The sequence below is a fragment of the Brachyhypopomus gauderio genome, chromosome 3, assembly GCF_052324685.1.
Source record: "Brachyhypopomus gauderio isolate BG-103 chromosome 3, BGAUD_0.2, whole genome shotgun sequence".
In the NCBI taxonomy this organism is placed as follows: Eukaryota; Metazoa; Chordata; class Actinopteri; order Gymnotiformes; family Hypopomidae; genus Brachyhypopomus; species Brachyhypopomus gauderio.
The window spans coordinates 4,706,025-4,726,038 of record NC_135213.1 but is presented as its reverse complement, the minus strand read 5'-3'; the positions used below and the strand labels follow the sequence as shown (position 1 = coordinate 4,726,038).

The 20,014-nt window shown below is 44.6% G+C and overlaps 2 protein-coding genes across 7 annotated transcripts in view; both read right to left on the bottom strand.

Moving 5' to 3' along the window:
• Positions 1-10,662, bottom strand: part of slc33a2 (solute carrier family 33 member 2) — a 19,861-nt gene extending 9,199 nt beyond the window's left edge. Inside the window, exons 1-3 of one of the 5 annotated variants that reach the window (XM_076999044.1) lie at positions 10,488-10,662; positions 9,217-9,957; positions 1-59 (exon numbers count right to left, since the gene is read on the bottom strand). The exon at positions 1-59 is cut by the window's left edge and continues 89 nt beyond it. In XM_076999044.1, coding sequence (XP_076855159.1) covers positions 1-59; positions 9,217-9,904 — 747 coding nt within the window. In that variant the 5' untranslated portion in view covers positions 9,905-9,957; positions 10,488-10,662. The other 4 variants (XM_076999041.1, XM_076999043.1, XM_076999040.1 and 1 more) reach the window with 4 other exon arrangements.
• Positions 10,663-13,142: 2,480 nt separating this feature from the next.
• On the bottom strand, positions 13,143-18,064 carry anxa1a (annexin A1a). 2 transcript variants are annotated; one of them, XM_076999038.1, is made up of 13 exons: positions 17,935-18,064; positions 17,245-17,315; positions 16,641-16,725; positions 16,405-16,499; positions 16,024-16,137; positions 15,617-15,707; positions 14,825-14,904; positions 14,659-14,709; positions 14,476-14,569; positions 14,252-14,347; positions 13,668-13,726; positions 13,435-13,557; positions 13,143-13,295 (listed from the first exon to the last, which is right to left on the bottom strand). In XM_076999038.1, the coding sequence occupies exons 2-13, from the start codon at positions 17,302-17,304 to the stop codon at positions 13,236-13,238; spliced, it is 1,008 nt and encodes a 335-aa protein (XP_076855153.1). In that variant the 5' UTR covers positions 17,305-17,315; positions 17,935-18,064; the 3' UTR covers positions 13,143-13,235. The 2 variants fall into 2 exon arrangements, with proteins under 2 accessions (XP_076855153.1, XP_076855154.1); XM_076999039.1 differs by lacking the exon at positions 17,935-18,064 and adding an exon at positions 17,780-17,918.
• Positions 18,065-20,014: the final 1,950 nt, after the last annotated feature.

Here is a 20,014-nt window from a genome sequence, read left to right as displayed (position 1 = left end):
CGCAGTCATGTGATGGTCCAACAGGAAGAGCGGGAACATGGAGATGGCGCCCTGCTCACCTGAACACACGAGACGCACGTCATGAACCAGCCAACAACACAAACACACCACTGCACTCGGCTAGCCCAACACCTGCATTAGCTTGTGTGACCAAGAAATATAATGCGATCTGTCTTAACAGGACTGATGGTTTAAATGGTTTGGTTTCTCTGGACCTGTTGCAACTGTTGAAGCCCATGTGATCTTAACTTAGAGTTCTGTATCAGCAAACAAACAAACAAACAAACAAAAAAACAAAACATAAAATATATAATATACATATATAAATGTTCATAAGCATGGTTTCCCCTCTGCCGCTTTATACATGGCCTTCTTGCAACAAGTACTGTCACAGAGCACGTCATGCTTGTGTTTACAAGGCGATATGAAAGTGGATGGTCGCCATTCGTTTTTGGAGCAAAAAGATGTCACTTTAATTCAGTTCATTTCGAGGAAAAGGCTGGCCGCGTTCTTCCGCCACGTGTCGGCGGAGAGCGAGCGAGTTCTCTTCCCGTCAGAGAAGCTTCCGTTAGCCCGCCGCCGTGTATTATTTAACGACAGTGTCATTATTTATGGAGGTTGCATTCAGTTCGACAGCAAGACAGGCTCGTGACTGACAGCTCTGAGACCACCATCAAACAGGCAACGAGCGTTAGGGGTCCCCGCGATAAGAACAGAACGAAACAAAAACAGAAAATCAAATCAAAAAGTCATCAGGCTCGCACGGCAAAGTTGCCGTGCAAACGCTGACAGCAGCACGTGAACGCTTTGACAACGTACTGACAAACGGTTTCCTTCTGGGTTACTGTTTGAGGCAGTCGAACTAAAACGTGTAAAGGATCCGTCTACAGAGGCAAAACACGAACAAAGGGGAAATTTATTTTTCACATTCAGCAAATCTCTCTCGATTTTTCTCCTTCCTTTCCACGCGCGGCTCGAGCGGGCGGCCCGTTGTGTTTTAAATGTCGCCTTCTTTCCCTTTCAGATGAAAACTTTGCAGCTCGTGACAACGACAAGCACCGATACTCATCAAATGAGCGCCACAAGCTCCCTAGATCCAAACCAGCTCCAACAACTTCACCAAACAGTTCCTTGGAGCAGACCGTGGCCTGCAGCAGCAAGTTAGTGTGTGTATATGTACAGGAGTAAGAATACTGGGTTATCGGGGAGCGTGACCCCTACACTGGGATCTGGCTGCCGTTTCAGTGCAGTGGAGCGCAGGGGCGTAGACTTAACGCCAGTCTGCTTTGCGTCTTATATCTGACCGCTTCAGAGCGCTTCTCTTCCCAACGAGGAGGCCGAACACAAAAACGGCTGTTTATTCTCTTCTATAAATACTGCCAGCAACGCTCCATTTGTGCTGGTCGTTCCCAAGCCACAAACGGACGGTGGCCAGGGGAGGACAGAGAAAATCAGAGGAGGGCTGTGAAAGAACGCACGAGGGAGAGGGATGTGACAGGGCGCCGGTAACGACGGGGAACAAGGGCAGAGGCGGAGGGACGGAAATGACAAAGATCGTACGAGGTTGGATGGCTCAGAGAGGGAAAAAAAATTAAATTAAAAAAAAAAAAAGATTAAGAAGTTCACGTTTCTGCCATCCTGATTGGGACTGAGGAAAGGAGTAAAATCCATAGGACTCTATTAGACTCTTGACTGCTCTGCTGGAGACCTGACTTGTCTGGTTCCTGTAGTGCTCCGTACCCACATCCCCAAATGACTCATTTAAGAACGACTCTCACTTACTGGGCTAATCCTGAGCAATTTAGCTGAAAGCATAACGTTGACATGGGGGGCCATGAGATCGTGAGTGGTTCTGACACGGTGGGAGACTACATGTCCAGTTTACTGCTGTCTCTCTGCTGTGGCCTGTCCGGCAACACCCACAGACGGACAGACACCCTTGCTGTTCCTTTAGGTCACCGTACTGCTGTGTGTGTGTGTATATGTGTGTGTTACCATGTCTGGAACACAATCTGGTTTATTCCTTTTCCGCCGTGCTGCACAATGACATAATTGTTTGGACGAAGAGACGGCATCCTTGCCGAACTATCCATTTCAGCCGGCATTCATGTGTGTGCGAAGATATGGGAGGCAGGCTGCGAAGTGAAACACGCATCCTGTCTGCTCACAATGAGCGTGACAGCAGTGAACATACCTACACCCGAAAGAGGAGCCCCCTGAATACATCACACCTGTGTCGCACCACCGACCAGAGAGGCGTAAACATGTAGGTCGACGTCTCGAGTCTGGACGGAATCACGAGGCGGTCCGGCGGTCCGCAAGCCAGACGGAATGAGCGGTGAGCACATCCGTTAACGGGGCAGCCCTTCGCCGTTCTAAAGTCCAGGAGAGGACAGCGCTTCCAGCGTGGGTGCGTCCAGCAGGTTCTGTATTGGTTCTTCGGTTGAAAGAACGGGTTAAATGATTGTCAAGATTTTCTTCGCACAGAGATCCAGTAACCTCACGCCATTACTATGGACTTATAAAATTGTAAGATCACTCCATCCTGCCCTAGCACTGAAAAATCCTAGAAAAAAAGACTTTATTGGTTGGGCTTGCAACAGAAGGCCTCTTCCACTGCCTGATATATGCAGACTTTTCATCTGTGGTTAGTCTATGTCGCAGCACCCTCAGAGCGATACGAACAGACAAAAATGACTCGCATACCTATGGGGGTTTCTGCAGGACTGACTAGGAGGGTAGTTCTAATTTGCAGCGTTAATGCTAACCACCTTTGAGTGTCCTTTCCAAAAGAAGGGTATACCCTAGACCCTCATCATTAAGGGACCCTCGATCCAGAAGTCTGAAGCCTTGTTTTCACTCAGGGCCGTGACTTCTCTGTTCAGAGGTGTTTTTACGGTGCTTGTGTGCTCGATGAAACGAACAGCTCAGGGGAGACCCAGGAAGAACAGATCCTCATCACAGCAGATGCACACATACCCCCCCACCCCAAAGACACCCCCCCCCCCCCTCCTAGGGAATCTCCACTCCCCGCCCAATCTCTGCTTCATCACAGAACTCTGAGCTCTCTTAATCTCTGATCATCAAGAGAATCTCTTCATTTAGGTACACGGTGCTTGCTGCCAAGGGTAAATGTATTCCTGGTTAAAATGTTCTCTCCACCATACATTTCCCTGCAGTTCTACCAGTGACCATTCGAGTCCCATAGGTGACCGTGCACTTCCAAATAATGAGGAAGTGCTACTTCAGGGGTCAGACTTATGGCAGCTTCTCACTGGCTGGTCAGAGAGAGGCTGTCATTTTAATGATGCCAAAACAAATGTATCAATAATCCTTCCGTCCTCGCAACATTTGAGTTTTAAAGCAAAGGGAGTAAACTCCAATTATCCGAGTTTACAAAAACAAGGACACACTGATGGCGCGCCAACGTTCAGCGCTAACAGAAAACCAGTCTAGAACTGCTCACTGGTTTGGGTTGTCCCGAAAATGTTAGCCTAATTCAACAAAATCGCTATGTTGCCAATATTGCTGCCGCTTTATCGCCATTCACAAAATGATGCGTCATTTTCCTCCACCTACTCCACCCACGCTAAGCAGCACCAGTAATTCATCCACAATGTGCTGCAGTGAGTGTATAAGGCACACTTCATCCACTGGTTCTGCACTGCTAATCCCTTCAGCGGGGGCAGAATTGATTAATTAATCCATAAAAGTATTTAGCCAACTCGTAGCTTGAAGATCTAGCAGTATCCATCCGCTGAAGGTTATTAAGTTTAAAAATGACATGAAGCACACTTCTGAGGTAGAACTTCCACACATCTCTAGAGAAGTTACATCTTGTAGACACGGTCATGTAACCAACACCAAGACAGTGTTCCCCTAACTACTTTCTCAAGAAGGCAAACTGTTCTGTGATGGCTGATGTGTGATGAGGTAGTAAAATCCCACATTTTCTACTATATTTTTGGAGCTTTCAGACTCTTTTTGAAGTTCCTTGTGCCTTTGAAACGCATCCGTCATCGTCTACTGCTTTAACAGCACTTTGTCATTTAGTGAGATTCTTCTGAAGCTGCTTGTGTTTGTATGTTCCTCAGTGACACTGCACCCCTCAAAAGGTCTGGATTCATGTGTCAGGTTCACACGCAAATAAACTCCCAGTCTTTTTTTTGTGGGTATATTAAGCTATATTAAACTAGAATGCTGATAAAAAATTGCACTGTTACAGTTCACTAATGACTGTTACAATTTTAACATGACTGTTACTTAAAATAGGGCCAGACGTGGACTGACTACAGCTGACCAATACAGATGCCATTAACAAGTAGGTTTAATGGTATCTGTGCAAGCAGAAATTAATCATTTTTATGGCTAGGGGCATTCTGCCTGATTTATGAATATCTTTGGCACAACAAATGCATTTTAAAAAAATGCACATGTCACATTGTAATCATAATACATATGCACACATAAAAGCATATCTAATAGTACATAATACATAACGTCCGACACATGACCGGAGCAAATATTCTGTCACTGATATGACATAGATGTTAAGAGTGTAAATTCCAGTAACCAATGGGCATGCATGGGCAAATATAATTATATATGGACAATTTTAAACAGTGCTTAACTGAAAGATATGTCAAACAATTGTCAAATAAAAGCAAGAATGTGTAAATTAATATTAAAAATATAAAAACAAACCATTTATTAAAAAAATTAATCAACATAATTAAATCTAAATTATAATAAGCATGCTGTGGAAACTAAAAAACTTAATATTCTCAAACGAGGACAAAATTGGCTTGTAATCGGCCTCAACCTGTGAATCATCAAAAATGTTTTCTAGATAATTAAATTACCACTGGTCAAACTACAGATCTGAAAGTTATGAAAACGAAGACCAAAGAAGAATCAAAGGAAATCGGAGATCAAAGTTATAGGCATGAACAAAACAGGAAAAGGCTCCGAAACACTAATCAAAATACATCTCAGTGATCACTGCAGGATCAAGGATTAGGACACGCAGGAAACAGCACATTACACAGGAGCTGTGTAGATTAATCCATCAAAACTCCACATTAAAGCAAGGGGACTTGTAAGGAAATCCACAAAGTACAACATGAAGACACCATGTAGGTTAGTGGCTGAGATTGGCGAGGAGGTGCTCCAGTCAGTGATCTCAACTGCTCTGCATATGACTGACCTATACAAGAGGCAGTCTAGGAGGAAGCCATTACTGACGACAAACTACATCAAAATATCATATACCTAGAGTTTGCCAAAAGGAGTCAGTGACTAAATTAAAACGCGAGATGAGGTTTTGTGGTCAGTTGGAAGCTTTGGGCAAAATTCAAAATGTTACGCATGATGCAGACATAATGCTGGCCAACCGCCAACAAGCACCACGCCTGCAATGAATTGTGGGAGTGAGGACATGCTAAGTGGAGCAGCTTCAGTTCCACTCAGATGCCCAAACTCAAAGTCCGGGCTGGTCTGCCGGCACGACCAGGTGAACGTCGCTCTCAGACCAAGATGGTAGATGTAGCAGATAATGTAGCAGAAAATTTGGGTTGCTGTGGTTGAAGCCTCACGCAGAGGTTCTCGTGATGAATCCTGACTTTGCAAATGACATTTTAGAGCATGTAGTTTGCAATAAAAATAACGGATGGAATAATGTGTGGTTTGTAATCCAGATAAATAGTTCTAAGGAACTGCGTCTGACTAATCGTAGTGGGCCATTACTCTTAAAGACATTCTACAGTTTCCCTGCAGGAGATTTGGTCAATAACTGCAAAGCCCAAAACTGTTTGTTTATTCAGAGAATTACATGAAGACGTTCAGCCCACTGTAAGAGCATTTCAGGAGTTTGAGACGCGACATATCGATCAGTTACTTTCAGGAAGTTCCTGTTTCACGAGAGACGAGGAAGAATGTGTGCAGGTCCATGTAGAGGAGGAACCGGTGTCTGATGAGGAGGACGCAGTAGATTAAGGGACCTTCTACATTAAATGTCCTCCCCATTTCACGGCCTCATCCGATTACTGTGCCATCTGCAATTTTCTCTGTCTGTCTGTCTGTCTCTCACTATACGTCTGTCTCACAACTATTCAAAACTTACACCCACACACATTCCTAATCTAAGCAAATACATGTTTGCAAAATAATTAATTCAAGCATTATTTATGCAAACAAACAAACAAATAAAAAAACAAACAGAGTGCACATACACACATACATGGGCACATGCGCGCGCGCACACACACACACACACACACACACACACACACACACACACACACACACACACACACAGAGATGTAGACAGGCGGACAATGGGTGCATATTTTGTGTTTGGGTTTTGATGAAAACGCCACAGACACAAAGAGGGTCTAATCCTTAAATAATCCCCTTCTGCTGGCAAACATCAAATTCAGCAAATGGAGAGTCAGTCATTCAGCAAGATCAGGCCCACTGCCTCTCGTGACAAGAGACCCACAGAATTACATTAAACGCTGCATTCCTAAAATGAACTTCATTTCTGTAAAACACAAGAACAACAACGAGTAACTGGACAGAAACACAGCACCATGTTGGGTCAAACCCCACCCCCCACCCCCCGAAAAAGCATGCATCAGTTCACACCTCTGCGTTGTGTCAACAACAACAATGGCTGCTGTTATGGAATAGCAAACAAGTGGAAAGGTTGCCATCTTGTGGTGAACGGAAGAACGTCTTCCAGTGAAAAGGTAGAATGTAGTAATCTCTAGAGGAGGGAAGTTAGGATAACTCTAAGGGCCATCACAGGTAAAGCTCAAAAAAAGTAATCACAGTATTAGCTATATTATCTGATATTCAATGATTAGCCCATAATTATTAGAATATTATTATATATTATTATTAGTACATATTAGTAATATTTCCTAAATACACAGAACCATCAAAGGTGAGTGTTAGTCCATGAGGGGTGGACATTTAACACTTGTTAACTTTGTCCATAGTAAAAATGGCTACCTCTCCTCCCCTAACATACTGAGACTGCCCCAACTGCCCTCCTCTCTCACCCCCACCAACGATCTGGCCCTACTGAAACTGCCCGTCCTGGTCGTGGACCACTGGACCAGCTTTTCACCCTTGATAGAGTCCTAGAGGGTACATGGGAGTTTGCTCAACCAGTCCACATGTGTTGTGTGGATTTGGAGATGGCATTCGTGTCCCTCTGGGATTCCTCTGGGGGGCGCTGTGGGAGTAAAGGGTACAGGAGTATAGGGTACGGGGCCCACTGTTACGGGCTATCCAGTCCCTGTATGAATGGAGCAGGAGCTTGGTTCGCATGGCCAACAGTAAGTCAGACTGGTTTTCGGTGGGAGTTGAACTCCGCCAGGGCTGCCCTTTGTCACCGATTCTGTTCATAACTTTTATGGACTGAATTATCTCGGTGTAGCCAAGTGGTGGAGGGGGTTTGGTTTGGTGGCCTCAGGATTCTGCGTCTCCTTTTTGCGGATGATGTGGTCCTCTTGGCATCATTGGGCCAGGACCTACAGCTCTGGCAGGAGCCTTGATACCCCCCCAGAAGAGCAGGGTGGCTGAGGAGAGGGACACCTGGACCTCTTCGCTTAGGTTACTGCCCCAGCGACCAAAACCCAGACAAGCAGATGAAAATGGATGGATGAATGTTTTGTGTGTATAATCAAGTTACACACAGAGCATCATATTAGCGATTTTAGGCTAGTGAATAGCCATTGTACAGCTTTCAGTATATTGAGGGATTAGCATGCTAACATCGTAATTTTGAAGCCACAGGCTTGTTTACAACAGCCAGCTGGCCATCAACTAAGTAGCCAACACAGCACTGAGCTCTCACTGTTTGGAAACATCATTAGCCATCGTATTTTTGGCGCCACCATCAGGCCTTTTGTATTTAAGGACATCACCATTACAATTTCATTTAAACTATAAAAGATGGCCTTTAACATGTTTCTTATAGAAAGAATCAGTCTCGCATAGTGAAAAGTGACTGCCACTGTATGCAGAACGCTACTCACGTTGCTTTATATCTAGTTTTGGGAGGTCTGTGGTGGTGGGACCCAGGATGACATGTTTGGACAGTCATGGCCTGGTGGTTAGGGAACTGGTCTTGTGATCCGAGGGTCGTGGGTTCGATTCCCAGACCTGAGGCCATGACTGAGGTGCCCTTGAGCAAGGCTCTTAACCCTCAATTGCTCACTTGTATAAAAATGTAAGTCGCTCTGGATAAGGGCGTCTGCCAAATGCCGTAAATGTAAAAGTTTTCATGGGGTCGAAGGTCAAAGGTAGGTAACTATTCTTTACAGGTTTAGGCTTTAAGCCTAAATGCAGAATCTTAATGGGAGGCTGAGGAATTCCAGAAGCTTCTCATCCGCATCGGTTACAAAATCAATGTGCAACCGACGAGGAGCAAACAGTGACTACAGTGAGAGTCAAGTGAATCGCGTGCTCTGCCCCTCAGGCTGAAGGAAAACCGCCCTGAAGGTTAAAGACGACCCATCTTTCCCATGGTTCCGTTTGGTCACGTGACCCTGCCACGCTGACTCAGCATCTGCCGGCGCAGAACCCGACACCGGGCTGACGCGTCATGTCTGCGTGCGCCGCTACGTAGCGAGGACGGGACCGTTTCAGCAGGCCTTCGAGACACTGAAAGTAGCCGTTCTGCCCCTACAAAGTGCTTCCGCATCCAAAAAAAAGGAATTCGCATCAGGACGTTTTAGGAGCTGCTCTGCACCAATCAGAACTGAGAACTGTGTGTTGAGCTGTTCCCTTTAGATTACGGATGTTCGGTTTTTCTACCGTCCACCTTTCTCAGGTCGTTCCGCACAAGAGCATCTGATAACTGAATGAATGTATTCAAATTCTGCAATCGGCTGCTCGAAACAATTACTCACCTTTAGAATTGATGTAACTCAAAACCACAAAATAAACACTTCATGGAAAACTATTTAGCAAGCAATATCAAACATATACTTGAGACTACGGCAAATATTTCTGTAACATAAGAGTCCACTATAAGTTAAGTTTCCCTCATCTATGAAAATTAATTAAAGGTGTTGTCCAAAGTGTTCTAAATGTTTTCCCAAAGACAAATGAAAATGGTCACTGACAATATAAATGTTCAACTGCTGCCATAAAGATGTTTAATGTAGCATCAGTGTAGCACACGATGGAGGTTCCTCCACTCACCTAGCTTATAGGTAAGTACATACAGTACTGTCCACGGCGTTCCCGGCACCGCCATCAGCTTCTTCCAAACCCTCCAGGGACGTGCTGTATCCCGGGACCCTCTCCGCGTCTCACTGGGCGTCCGGCCGGGCTCGCCGTCCAGCACCGGGGCGCCCCACACGAACAGCGCCACGCCGGCATACACACACGCCAGCAGTGTGAACATCCACCTCCAGCCGGCCACATCGATGACGGCTAGCAGTCCCCCGCCTGCGAACACCGAGCCGGCCTTATAGCCCACCACCTGTGCGGTGTTGCCCAGGCCCAGCTCCCCCTGGCCCCGCAGCAGACGCACGGCCGCTCCGTCCGCCGCGATGTCCTGCACCGACGCCAGCGCGTTCATGGCCAGCAGGCAGCCCGCTACGCCCATGTACTGGGACTCGGGCGAGAGGCTGCCGCTGGCCAGGCAGGTCAGGGCCAGGCCGGCCACCGTAGCCGCCAGCCAGCAACGCTTGGTGCCCGTCCGGTCCACCAGAGGAGCCCAGAGCACCTTGAGCACCCAGGGCAGGTAGAGGACTTTGGTGAGGCTGATGCGGGTGAAGGAGTGACCCGCGCCACGCAGGTAGACAGGGAGCAGGGAGGACTGCAGGCCGTACGGGATGCCCTGCACGAAGTAGAGCAGACCCAGGAACACCAGCTTGTCGTTCATCTCGGCGTAGTGGACGAAGTAAACGCAGAGCGGGGCTCATCTCATGGTCCTTTCTGGACAACAAACAAACAAACACACAAATTAAGGAGTGTGGTGAGACAAGGTGGATGTCAGTTGGAGGTAAACTGCTTTAGCCAGCTAGCCAGGTTACTGAAGGTCACCGTCAGGAGAACGACGGGACTGTATATTCTTAGCAGTTACAACTTTGGAGTTCACCAACAACATCCTGGAAGTGTCCATCTGACCTGATTCCTCATCTGAAGGTACCTCGCCTCTCTTATTTTATTAGTGACGTCCCTCAGTTCATTCATTCAATTTCCATCGCTCAAAGAACAAATTCGACATATACAATGAAAGCAAATTATCCAAATTTCAGTCTACATTAAATACTGAAGCTGGAACTACAGAGACACACGAGAATCAACACAATCATCGTTTGATCTAAAGCAGTGATCAGATCATCACCCCATACCGGCGTGCCATCTGTTTTATAACCAGCCAAAACGCTAACCAGCTCCAAACATAACTCAACACTAAACGGGTCGCGTGCTTCTGAACAACAAAACCTGCCGACTGTATTTACCCACACTGTAAACTTTACACACTGCTTACTGAACGCTGCTCAAGCCCGAGTGAAAGTGCTTTTTTTTTCGGGTCAACGTCTCGTTCACCCTTCCGCAGCTCAGCCTTCTCGTGGAGGGAGTGTTTCCAGCCCTGGGTACTTCCGCCTGTGGTGACGTCACGGGCCCCGGGGCCAATCAGCGTCCTCGCGTCAAGCGCACGCTGTTTACGGCTCATAAATCAACAGCGCCACCTTGTCAAACTTGTGATTTTACACAGGACCGTTTCAATACATATCACAGGTTTTCTGGTTTATGGTGAACCAGATCTAAATCGTTTATTAGAACACTAACTGGAATATCCCGTCCTAAATGTCAAATGGACTTTTGTGAAGTATCTCTACTCAGAAACATGTTTATTTCATATCTTTCATATAGTAATTTAATTAAATGTGTGGTTGTATAAAAATATTTCACTGCAAAAGTGAAACTGAAAAACTCCTCAAACTGAAAAAAAAGATTTCTTCATTATCAGAAACTCTTCAAATTTGGACTGTATATTCACATGTCTAAGGATATGGTGTGGCAATAGTTCAAAGGCTGAATGAATCGGGATTTTAAACATTCAGTGACCTGAGTATGGGTTCTAAAAGATCGTTTTCTTGCTATCTGGTGTAAAGTAAGTCATTTGTGTTACAATGGTTTTTGACCTCCCACATTTCCTTAAGCAAAAAAAGCGTTGTGGAGCAGTATGGACCAACACATCTGATTTCAGGAAATACAAAAAAATAAAATAAAAATTCTGGAGATTTATGACTTAATAGCAATAGCTGGAGAATTTGTAGCCAGTGGCCAGACAGTAATATGTTCAAGGTCACAGTATATTAAATAAAGGTAATAAAATGAAAATAGAATGTAATGATACACATTAAGAATGCAGTAAAATGGATAGATTTCACATAAAATAAAATACAGTGTCACAGTGTCATGTGACCTGGCCCCTGGAACTCCACTTCCCAGACTTCCCAGTACTGCCCTGATCCTCCAAGCCAAGAAAATGGCTTGTACAAAACAAATCAGTACACTGGAGTGAATGTGAAGGTATATATAAGTGAAGGACACCAGGAAGTGTTGGAAATTATATTTTAATCCCTTTATATTTTGCTAGCATTACAGTAATCACACTGCTTAAGATCAGTATTGTAATCCCTTTATACTTTGCTTACATTACAGTGTTAATAAAATTGTTTATCAAAAGTGTCTTAGAATATCCTTGTCAGCTTTTTTACATATTCTAAGTTCATGCAGAAGAAAGCTTGTAAAAAACAGGATGCTTCAAAATAGCATCCATAGGTGCACTTGACATTTGCAAACCGAGAAGTGAAAACATCGCTTTCAGTTTTAGAGAAGGAATGTATGTGTTTGACCAGTTTCACATCTGTGACCTCTGAGGTGTGAAAAACTGCTGTAATATTTAGGAGAAATAGGATGAGCTCATCTATTGTGAAGAAACAGACACAGTTTTTGGAGAACAGGCAGAGTTTGGTGAATTCCAACAGAGGTGGGGGGCACACTCAGGTTCATTATAAAATAGAGACAGAAGTGGACTGGCTCAGAGTTACACACTGAGCGACACGAATAGCTTAGTCTTTTCACTCTTGTGTACTCTCAGAGATCTCTATTTGTTTGTATTAGCTTTAATAAATGGTTAAAAGACACAAGACTGGTGACTTTTCTTATTGGCATCAAACGGACGCGCGGCGCTAGGACGGGAGGAGAGGAAAGCGCAACAGAAGCCAAGATCTTGACCTTACAAGACCGCCTGGAGAAACGCTTTATATCATAGAACTGATCGGGTACCTAGAGGAGATGTTGGAGTGTGGGAGGGGTGTGTGTGTCCATGGTCTGGTCCAGGCAAGAACCCTCATAGCTGAGCCCTTCTTATGCGGCGTTTTAACCTCGCTCTCGTGTTGGCTTTCCGTTACTATCTCCCATGTTAACAGGAGGTGTTGGTATATAGTGTTTATGATTTCAGTTTGGCAACTATTTTTGTATATTGTACCAATCAAAATTGACCCCAACAGAAGAAAGGTCCACATTTTTACAGGAGCATTTTATAACTCAGTAAACAAAATATTGTTTAAATAGAAGTAACTGAAATTCAAAACGTCTTGATGCAATACATTTATTTAGTACTTTTATGTATTCTAAACCTACTGACGTGTCAGTCATGCCCCCAACACTAGGAAGGTTAAGCCCAGAGGCTTATTCCTTATTTCACCATGTGCATCATGCATCAATTTTGTGAATTTCCAGTCATTATTCCCAGATACATGTGGAAAACTCTGTCCGTTGAATGTTTTTCCCCCCCCATTTTCACTATTTATGATGAGGCTGCAAACTTCATCCTTATGCACTGCTTTTATACACCCATCTCGTTCCTAAAATCAGATGAGACTGAACAAACATGGATGCGCTTGGTTCTGCTTCGGATGGAGACGGCACACAAGCACCTCTAGTGTACAGTAAGCAAACAGCAGGGTGTTTGCATTCAGAATGATTTCAGGGGACAAGAATGCAGAATGCCAACACAGCAATGCCCTGCCCAATACCCCGATCACAACTTATTTACCCCTTTAAGACGAGCTCTATAATAATGTTTGAGACAAACCCAAAAGGCACCAAAAATCATTTTATTAAAGATCAGAGGTCAACCAATCAGTTCTGTGGATAAGCTTTATAAATATCTCCATTTGTTGAGTGGAGATGTTTTACTGGTCATCTCCACAGAGCGCCAGCAGGATCTTCTCATAATCTCCTTTAGTGTCATCCTAAAAAGACAGATCAGTCAAGCCAAGGAAATAATGTATTGGAACAACTTACTCTTGTATTGGTAAGGCCATTCGAACTGCTGGAGAAATTTTGTGCATCAATGCAGCAGTCACTTGCGATCACGTTTTGAAAACGTACCAGAATGTCTTTGTAGAGGGTCTTGCCATACTTCTTTTTGTACTCTTGTTTAATCTGCACCATGTCGATCTCCGAGCGGCTGACCATGATGCGGGTGAGGATCTTGCCTTTATAGCCGGAACCCTACATGCACACGCAGACGTTTATCAGCAACATTGACACGACGGTACACAGTGTGCACGAAGAGGGGATGACTATCTGGAACACGTGACCACAGGCATCTGCACACTTACCTTCATGGCCAGGTTGAGTTTTTCAGCAAAATATGCAGGTTTGCATCCAGCACATTTCACTAGCAAATACACAAAGAAACGGAGAAGTTATGAGGCTAAGCCACGTAGCTCTGGAGTAAATAAAATTAGTGTTGGACGATTTAATTTGGGCTGATCAAAAGGAGTTTATGAAGGCAATCAAAAGCAGTTTAAAGCAATCTCATGTCCTAAACAAGACATGATTCTCTAATGTGGTTTTGTTTCCTGTTGTCTTTAAAAACCAAATCACTGTGACCATCTGTGTGCCATCATTGCTCTCAGGTTTTAAACGATTGGAGCCAGACACACAGCAGGGACGGGCAATGAAGTGAACCTCACCTCAAATGAACTTTTAAACACAAGCAGATGAGGGTGTGACCATTTTACTTCTCAAATAGTTTTATATTGCAGTCAGCCAACCACCAATTACTCAGGAAGGTTGCCATGGCAGTGGTTAGCTAGCAACCGGGGGTCGGGTCACAGCCATCGTAGTTAGCTACATTATATAACCAGTGACAAGTCACTTTGTGTGCATTGATTGAAGTCACATAACATGAATCTCTTACCAATGCTAATGAGGCAGTTCTCGATATCTCCCTTCAGCTCCAGGTCGATCGCCTTGGCCATGTCAGACTTGCTGTATTTGGAATACTGCTCAAACACTGGAGGGCAAACGGCCAAACACAGTGGAGGTTAATCCGTGTGCCTCATTCTCAGTAACAAGGCAGTACAAGTTAGTGAAGTTTCCCCGAAGAAGCCGGATATTTCAGACAGACAATTGGGACAGTACCTTTGCGGAGGTGAGGAAGACTCCGGCTGGTGAAGATGTCGATGAACACTGCACAGTCGGTGCCCTTCCTCTTCTCTCCTGCCTCATACAAAGCCTAGAGGGGGAGATGGGTGTACAAACATACATAACTCGCATTATCTGTGAGCACCCAGACCCTTTGCCCGTCTGCACACGTATACACACCCTGGCATCCTGGTCTACCAAATTGTCTTGCACAGTCTCACTTCTGGCAGCCTGCAAGAGGAGAGCAAAAAAGAGAATCAGTCACCCAAGCAGGCCTGATGCCCACAGCCACACCCACAGCCACACCCACAGCCACACCCACAGCCACACCCACAGCCACACCCACCTTGCAGAGAGCCAGAAGGGCTTTCTGGAAATCTCCACCCGTGTCACTCTTAATGTCGGCCTCCAGCTCCTTCTTGAATTCTAATGGGGGGGGGAGAATATTAATATTCATATACCTGGAAGTGACAGATGCTGGAGTTCAAGCACCGTTATAATGCAATAATGCACAGTCACTAATCCCACCCACTACAGATAAGCCCACCAGTCCAGGAAGAGCCAATAGTCAATTCTGAGGCCATTTGTGAAATCTCTAGGACCGTTTCAGTGCATGATTTAAATGTACGTTTTAGATGTTTTGTGCCCCCTATTGGCAGAGATGTCCCAAAATTGGCAGGATAACAGAGTCTGGCAGTGAATGTTCCAGTCAAGGTACTATTTTGATTGATGTAGTAGATTTGAGAACGATGAACTGGCATGTATTAGCTATACTGTGTACAAATATGATAGAAAATTGAGTTTGTCTCTTGTAAACCCTTTGATCCCAAATTTGTGAGAAATGAGGCCAGCATTTTCTCTACAAATCATATCAAGAGATATTTAAACTTGAGCATGTTTATAAGAATTGCTGCATCACATGTTCAGAATTTGATACTGCAATGGTTTGGAAACCTGGGTCACAGACTACCCCTTTAATTTTTTATCCAATTAAGATTTAGCCAATTACGTTTGGAATTGTGATAACTGGAAAAGGAGGTCACAATTCTTGACTGCACATACAGCCAAATGCACCATGAATTCACAACTGGCGCTCAAAGGTGCCCGATGATCCGGTGCACATGCAGATCTAGCTCACCATTCTTGTAGGCCACCTTAATATCTCCGATTTCCCTGTTGGTCCTGGAGGCCAAGATCTCTATAAGGGTGTCCTCGTCTGTGCCCAAGCCCTGGATGGAGAGAAGAGAGATGGAGAAAGAGCAAGATGAGCTAGAGATCACCACATGCTCCCAGCTCCAACACGCGAGCAGACCCAGACTTCAGCTCCCCCAGCACCAAAGACCATATTCGTTATAATCAAAGATAGAAACAGACAATACGAGACACCACCCGGTGCAAAACTAAATTTCGCAACCCCGGACTTGCAACAGCACGTTTGACAGCTGTGCTTGCTTCATTGTGCCCGCTCGACCTCAGAGGAAGTTGCCCATTGGTGCAGTGCAGAGGGGACGGCTTTGCAGCGGGGGCAGATATGTGGTGCGTCACCTTCATGGCCAGTTTGAGCTGCTGGGCGTCGTACTGAGCGGGAGTCCTCAGCAGAGCCAGGACCACTTCCTCCAGCTCTCCAGAAAGGGCCGCCTTCAGAGCTTGATCCAGGGGCTGCACACGGGACACACGGGGGATTATACGTCCATGCACCGTGGCTGGAGCCTTGTGTGTGTGTGTGTGTGTGTGTGTGTGTGTGTGTCAAAACAAAAGTCTCAGTGCTGGGACAGGTACACCACCGGGGCTTTCCTGACTAGTTATTAAACAAGCCTCCGATTGGCCGCAACACGTAAATGTGCATGGTGACGCGAGTAGCCATGCTGAACGGCGTCTTTGTGCGCAGGTTCACGTGGGGGGGCCGGCAGGCTCCCCAGGACTGACCTTGCCGGCGGACTGCTGGTACGCGGCTTTGATCTGCTGACGTTGATCATTGCTCCTCTTAACGAGCACCTCGATGATGGTGGCCTCGTCCACACCTGAGACACGAGACCACAACAGACAAACACAGCGATAAGCATAGCAGCAACAAGTGGCTGGGAGGTGAACACCACGGTGGCGTGCGTTTGTATTTGTGTAATTTGCTGGTTTGAGTGAACAGGTCCGTGACATCAACTCACCCTTCACCTTGATGGCTTTGTCCAGCACAGCAGCATCTCCGCTAGCGCTGAAATGAGCATATGGCTTCACTGTGCCTTGACAACCCTACACACATACACACACACCATTACACGGCTATTCACAAGCCGCCTGCATAAAACATCTCTCCCTCTTACACACGAACACACCCCATCACTCACGTTTCCCTTAGAGAGGGAAAAGATATAATTGTGTGTGGCAAAACTACAGCTAACAAGACTAACAGGCCCACAGGCGTAAAAGAAGTCCATGTTTAAGCCCTTTCCTCTTCTTTCAGAAGGCATGATTGGTTAGAACGGGAGGAGAAGGCATTAACTCTGACTCATGCAGCTGTAAATGTGGTGGGTGCAGACTTACACGTTCACCCAGTTTCCTTCCCTCTTCTTCCACCTTCTCTACCCATTTTCCTGCCCTCCCCTCTGTCATTTGGTCAGATCACTCTCTCCCTCACTCCCGCTACCATAGCTGAGGCTGCCACACCCCCAAACACACACCCACACACTCTCCCTCTCAGTTTTTCCACTGTGAGGGAAAAAAAATGGGTGGTTTTTTTTTGTTTCTTTAGCAACCATTACAGAAACTTACTGCGTCTGCAGGCATGGGGCAATATTGAAGCTGCTGCAGATAGTCAAAAATACTACACATTTTGGATGTATCTATGAAAAAAAAAAAGAAACTTTAGTTTTCCACAATATAATCAATTTAAACAAATTCAGAAAATTAAGAAACTGCTCGGCAGAAACAACTAAAACGACAGACTGCGTTATATAAGGACGCGATTCCTTAAACAGTTAAACCCAAAGTTATCTCCCGATGACTCATTTCTTATGCACGCGCATCCTGCAAAAACAGTGCGCCATTCCCAACCCCTTCATCCCACAGCTGACGATAGAACAAAGCGATTTTGCGAAGTTGTTCATGTTTACTACATGTTCCCAAAAGACGCCCTGTAGTAACTTTGTAAAGATTCATTCCAGCACATGTGATTACCGTCATCAGAATGATTTATCAAAAACACTTATTCATAGTATTATTATAACAATAGTAAAGTTTTACCGATCCATCACTAGCTATTCACTATTTAATCTCTATTATTAAAAGACACAGAAGCGATGACCACACAGTTTGAGGAGAGTGGAAAAAATCTGATTTGCTGCAGCGTTGTGAAAAACATTAAAATGTGTGCTGATGTGCAAAAGCGATGAGGCAAAGTCTTTCAAATAGCCATATATCTCAAAATATCCCGAGTTGGACACACGGGTGGTCTTCACTTACCGAGAGGTCCTGTGACTGACGGTGAAAACTCAGACAGGCGCAGACAGTCCGCTTTATATACGCTGAACTAACAGGTGTTACGATTTTGTGGGCCGCCTAGACGTTTTTGTTCGTGGGCGTGGTTAGGAATCTGTGCGCCACAGAAAACCAGGAACCAAAAAATCGTAACACCGAGTCGACGCCCTGGATTGTTGATTCAAAGGGAAATTTGTACATTTCGACATTTTTCTTGTTTTAAAGGCGGATGCAAGCTTACATTATGCAACCAACAAGCCTAAACCTGCAGAAATTGTTGTGTAGATAACTTCATTTTGTAAATATCTCGTCTGCAAGCCCTGAAAAAGTAGAGGAACCCAGTTGTTGGCATTTTGGGTACTTTCTAATTATTTTACTGGCCTCAATTATCTTATGCAAGTCACTGTATCTAAGGTATAAATAATCACAGGGGTTTTCTTTACACTACAGACAATAAAACAATAGCACAGGAAGTTATCTTTTATAGTTTTATAGTTCACCTATATTCCGAATGAATATAGCACGTAGATTCTACACTACTCCTGACCTTATAGTTTTGTGTGTTGGTGTTGCATAATGTCCTTGAAGCAAATTCTGATTACGTTTGATGTGCTTGGCGTCAAAAGCATATCTGAGCTGGATTTTGTCTGATTCTGTATTATAAAGGTTCTACATGCAACATTAGATATGAAAAACTGTTCCAGTAAAACACAGCAAACACACTTTTAAAGAGGGCACTGCCCCACCCCGTCACTCACTCTGTTAAGAGGGATATAACCCTCTGACATGACCCTGCAGGCACTTTAGTGAAGCCATTATGGGCTGGTTTCCCGTATTGGATTACTATGCATGAATCACCAATGGAAACACATTGTAGTCTAACCTCATAGGACTAATCTGAGTCTGAGCATGTGGCACTAAAAGCTGTGATGGGCAATGGCAGTTAGGCACAGATTAGCACTTCCACTGCTCTGCCAAGCTTGAGTCACATGATAGCATAAGCCCCTCCCCCCATTATGTCTAAACCAATCAGACTGCCCACAAAACATGTCAACATGGCTTGCAAATTGATGCAAAGTCATCATAACACTGTTGAGTTCGTAAATCACGCAAACAAATCCCTAATTATTAATCCCATGAACTAATCACATTCAGATTTTTCTGCCTCCTTCCAAGTCCAACCGTGCACAACTCTCCACACTGACATCTCTCCACACTGACATGTCAATCTGCTTTTGCAGTGGGCTGTCAACTTGGTTTCAATGCCATGTCAATTCAATGTTGCTACAATATTGGTTGTCCTCAGTTTTACTATGACACCTGTTTTCAGCAATGTTGTCGTCAATGTTGCTATGACATTGTGTTGCTACATCTTGCTGTGATACTGGTTTTGCAACCTTCTTCTTTCAATGTTTGTTCCTCCACATTTGTCATTTCAAGTTGCAGAGACTGTGTGTTGCGAACCTGTTAATATGTACACTATGTTTTAACTCTAACAGTATTAGTCTTAATGTTTTTTCTGTAAAGTCAAGTCAAGTCAAGTCAGTTTATTTGTATAGCACATTTAAAGGCATCAGGTGCCGGCCAAAGTGCTGAACAATTTTGCAGTATGAAACACATAAAAATATAAAACATTTAAATACAAAATATAGAACTAAGCATAAAAAGTAAATAGATGAAAATAAGAAAACCCATAAGAACATTTACAATAAAATATACATACTGTCTAACTAGTTTTTCATATTGAATATATTAGCAACTAATTGCAGTTTGTAAGTTGTCATTTCTGAGAAGGCATAATACACAAAAGGGAAGGAGTGAGTCACATTTCAGTGTCTGAATGCTGAACTAATAGCTAAGATAGCGAGCTAGCTTGCTGCCCAGTGAAAGTATCTGTTTCCCATCAGGCATGAATCACCTCGCTAATCTATGTGTCCAAAATGAAAAACATTCACACAGTCACATTGAGAATAGAGATGACTTCGCTAACCGCGGGAATGGTAATAAAATTCCTGTTGACGCAGTGGCAACTTTCTCCCATATGTTTCCTGGTTAGAAACAACAT

Excerpts from the sequence above, each read along its gene's own strand:
- anxa1a (XM_076999038.1), bottom strand. The coding sequence starts at position 17,304 with ATGTGTAGTATTTTTGACTATCTGCAGCAGCTTCAATATTGCCCCATG. Across the intron at positions 14,710-14,824 it reads CCCTTCTGGCTCTCTGCAAG|GCTGCCAGAAGTGAGACTGT; the intron begins GTGGGTGTGGCT and ends CTCCTCTTGCAG. Across the intron at positions 14,570-14,658 it reads TGGTAGACCAGGATGCCAGG|GCTTTGTATGAGGCAGGAGA; the intron begins GTGTGTATACGT and ends CTCCCCCTCTAG.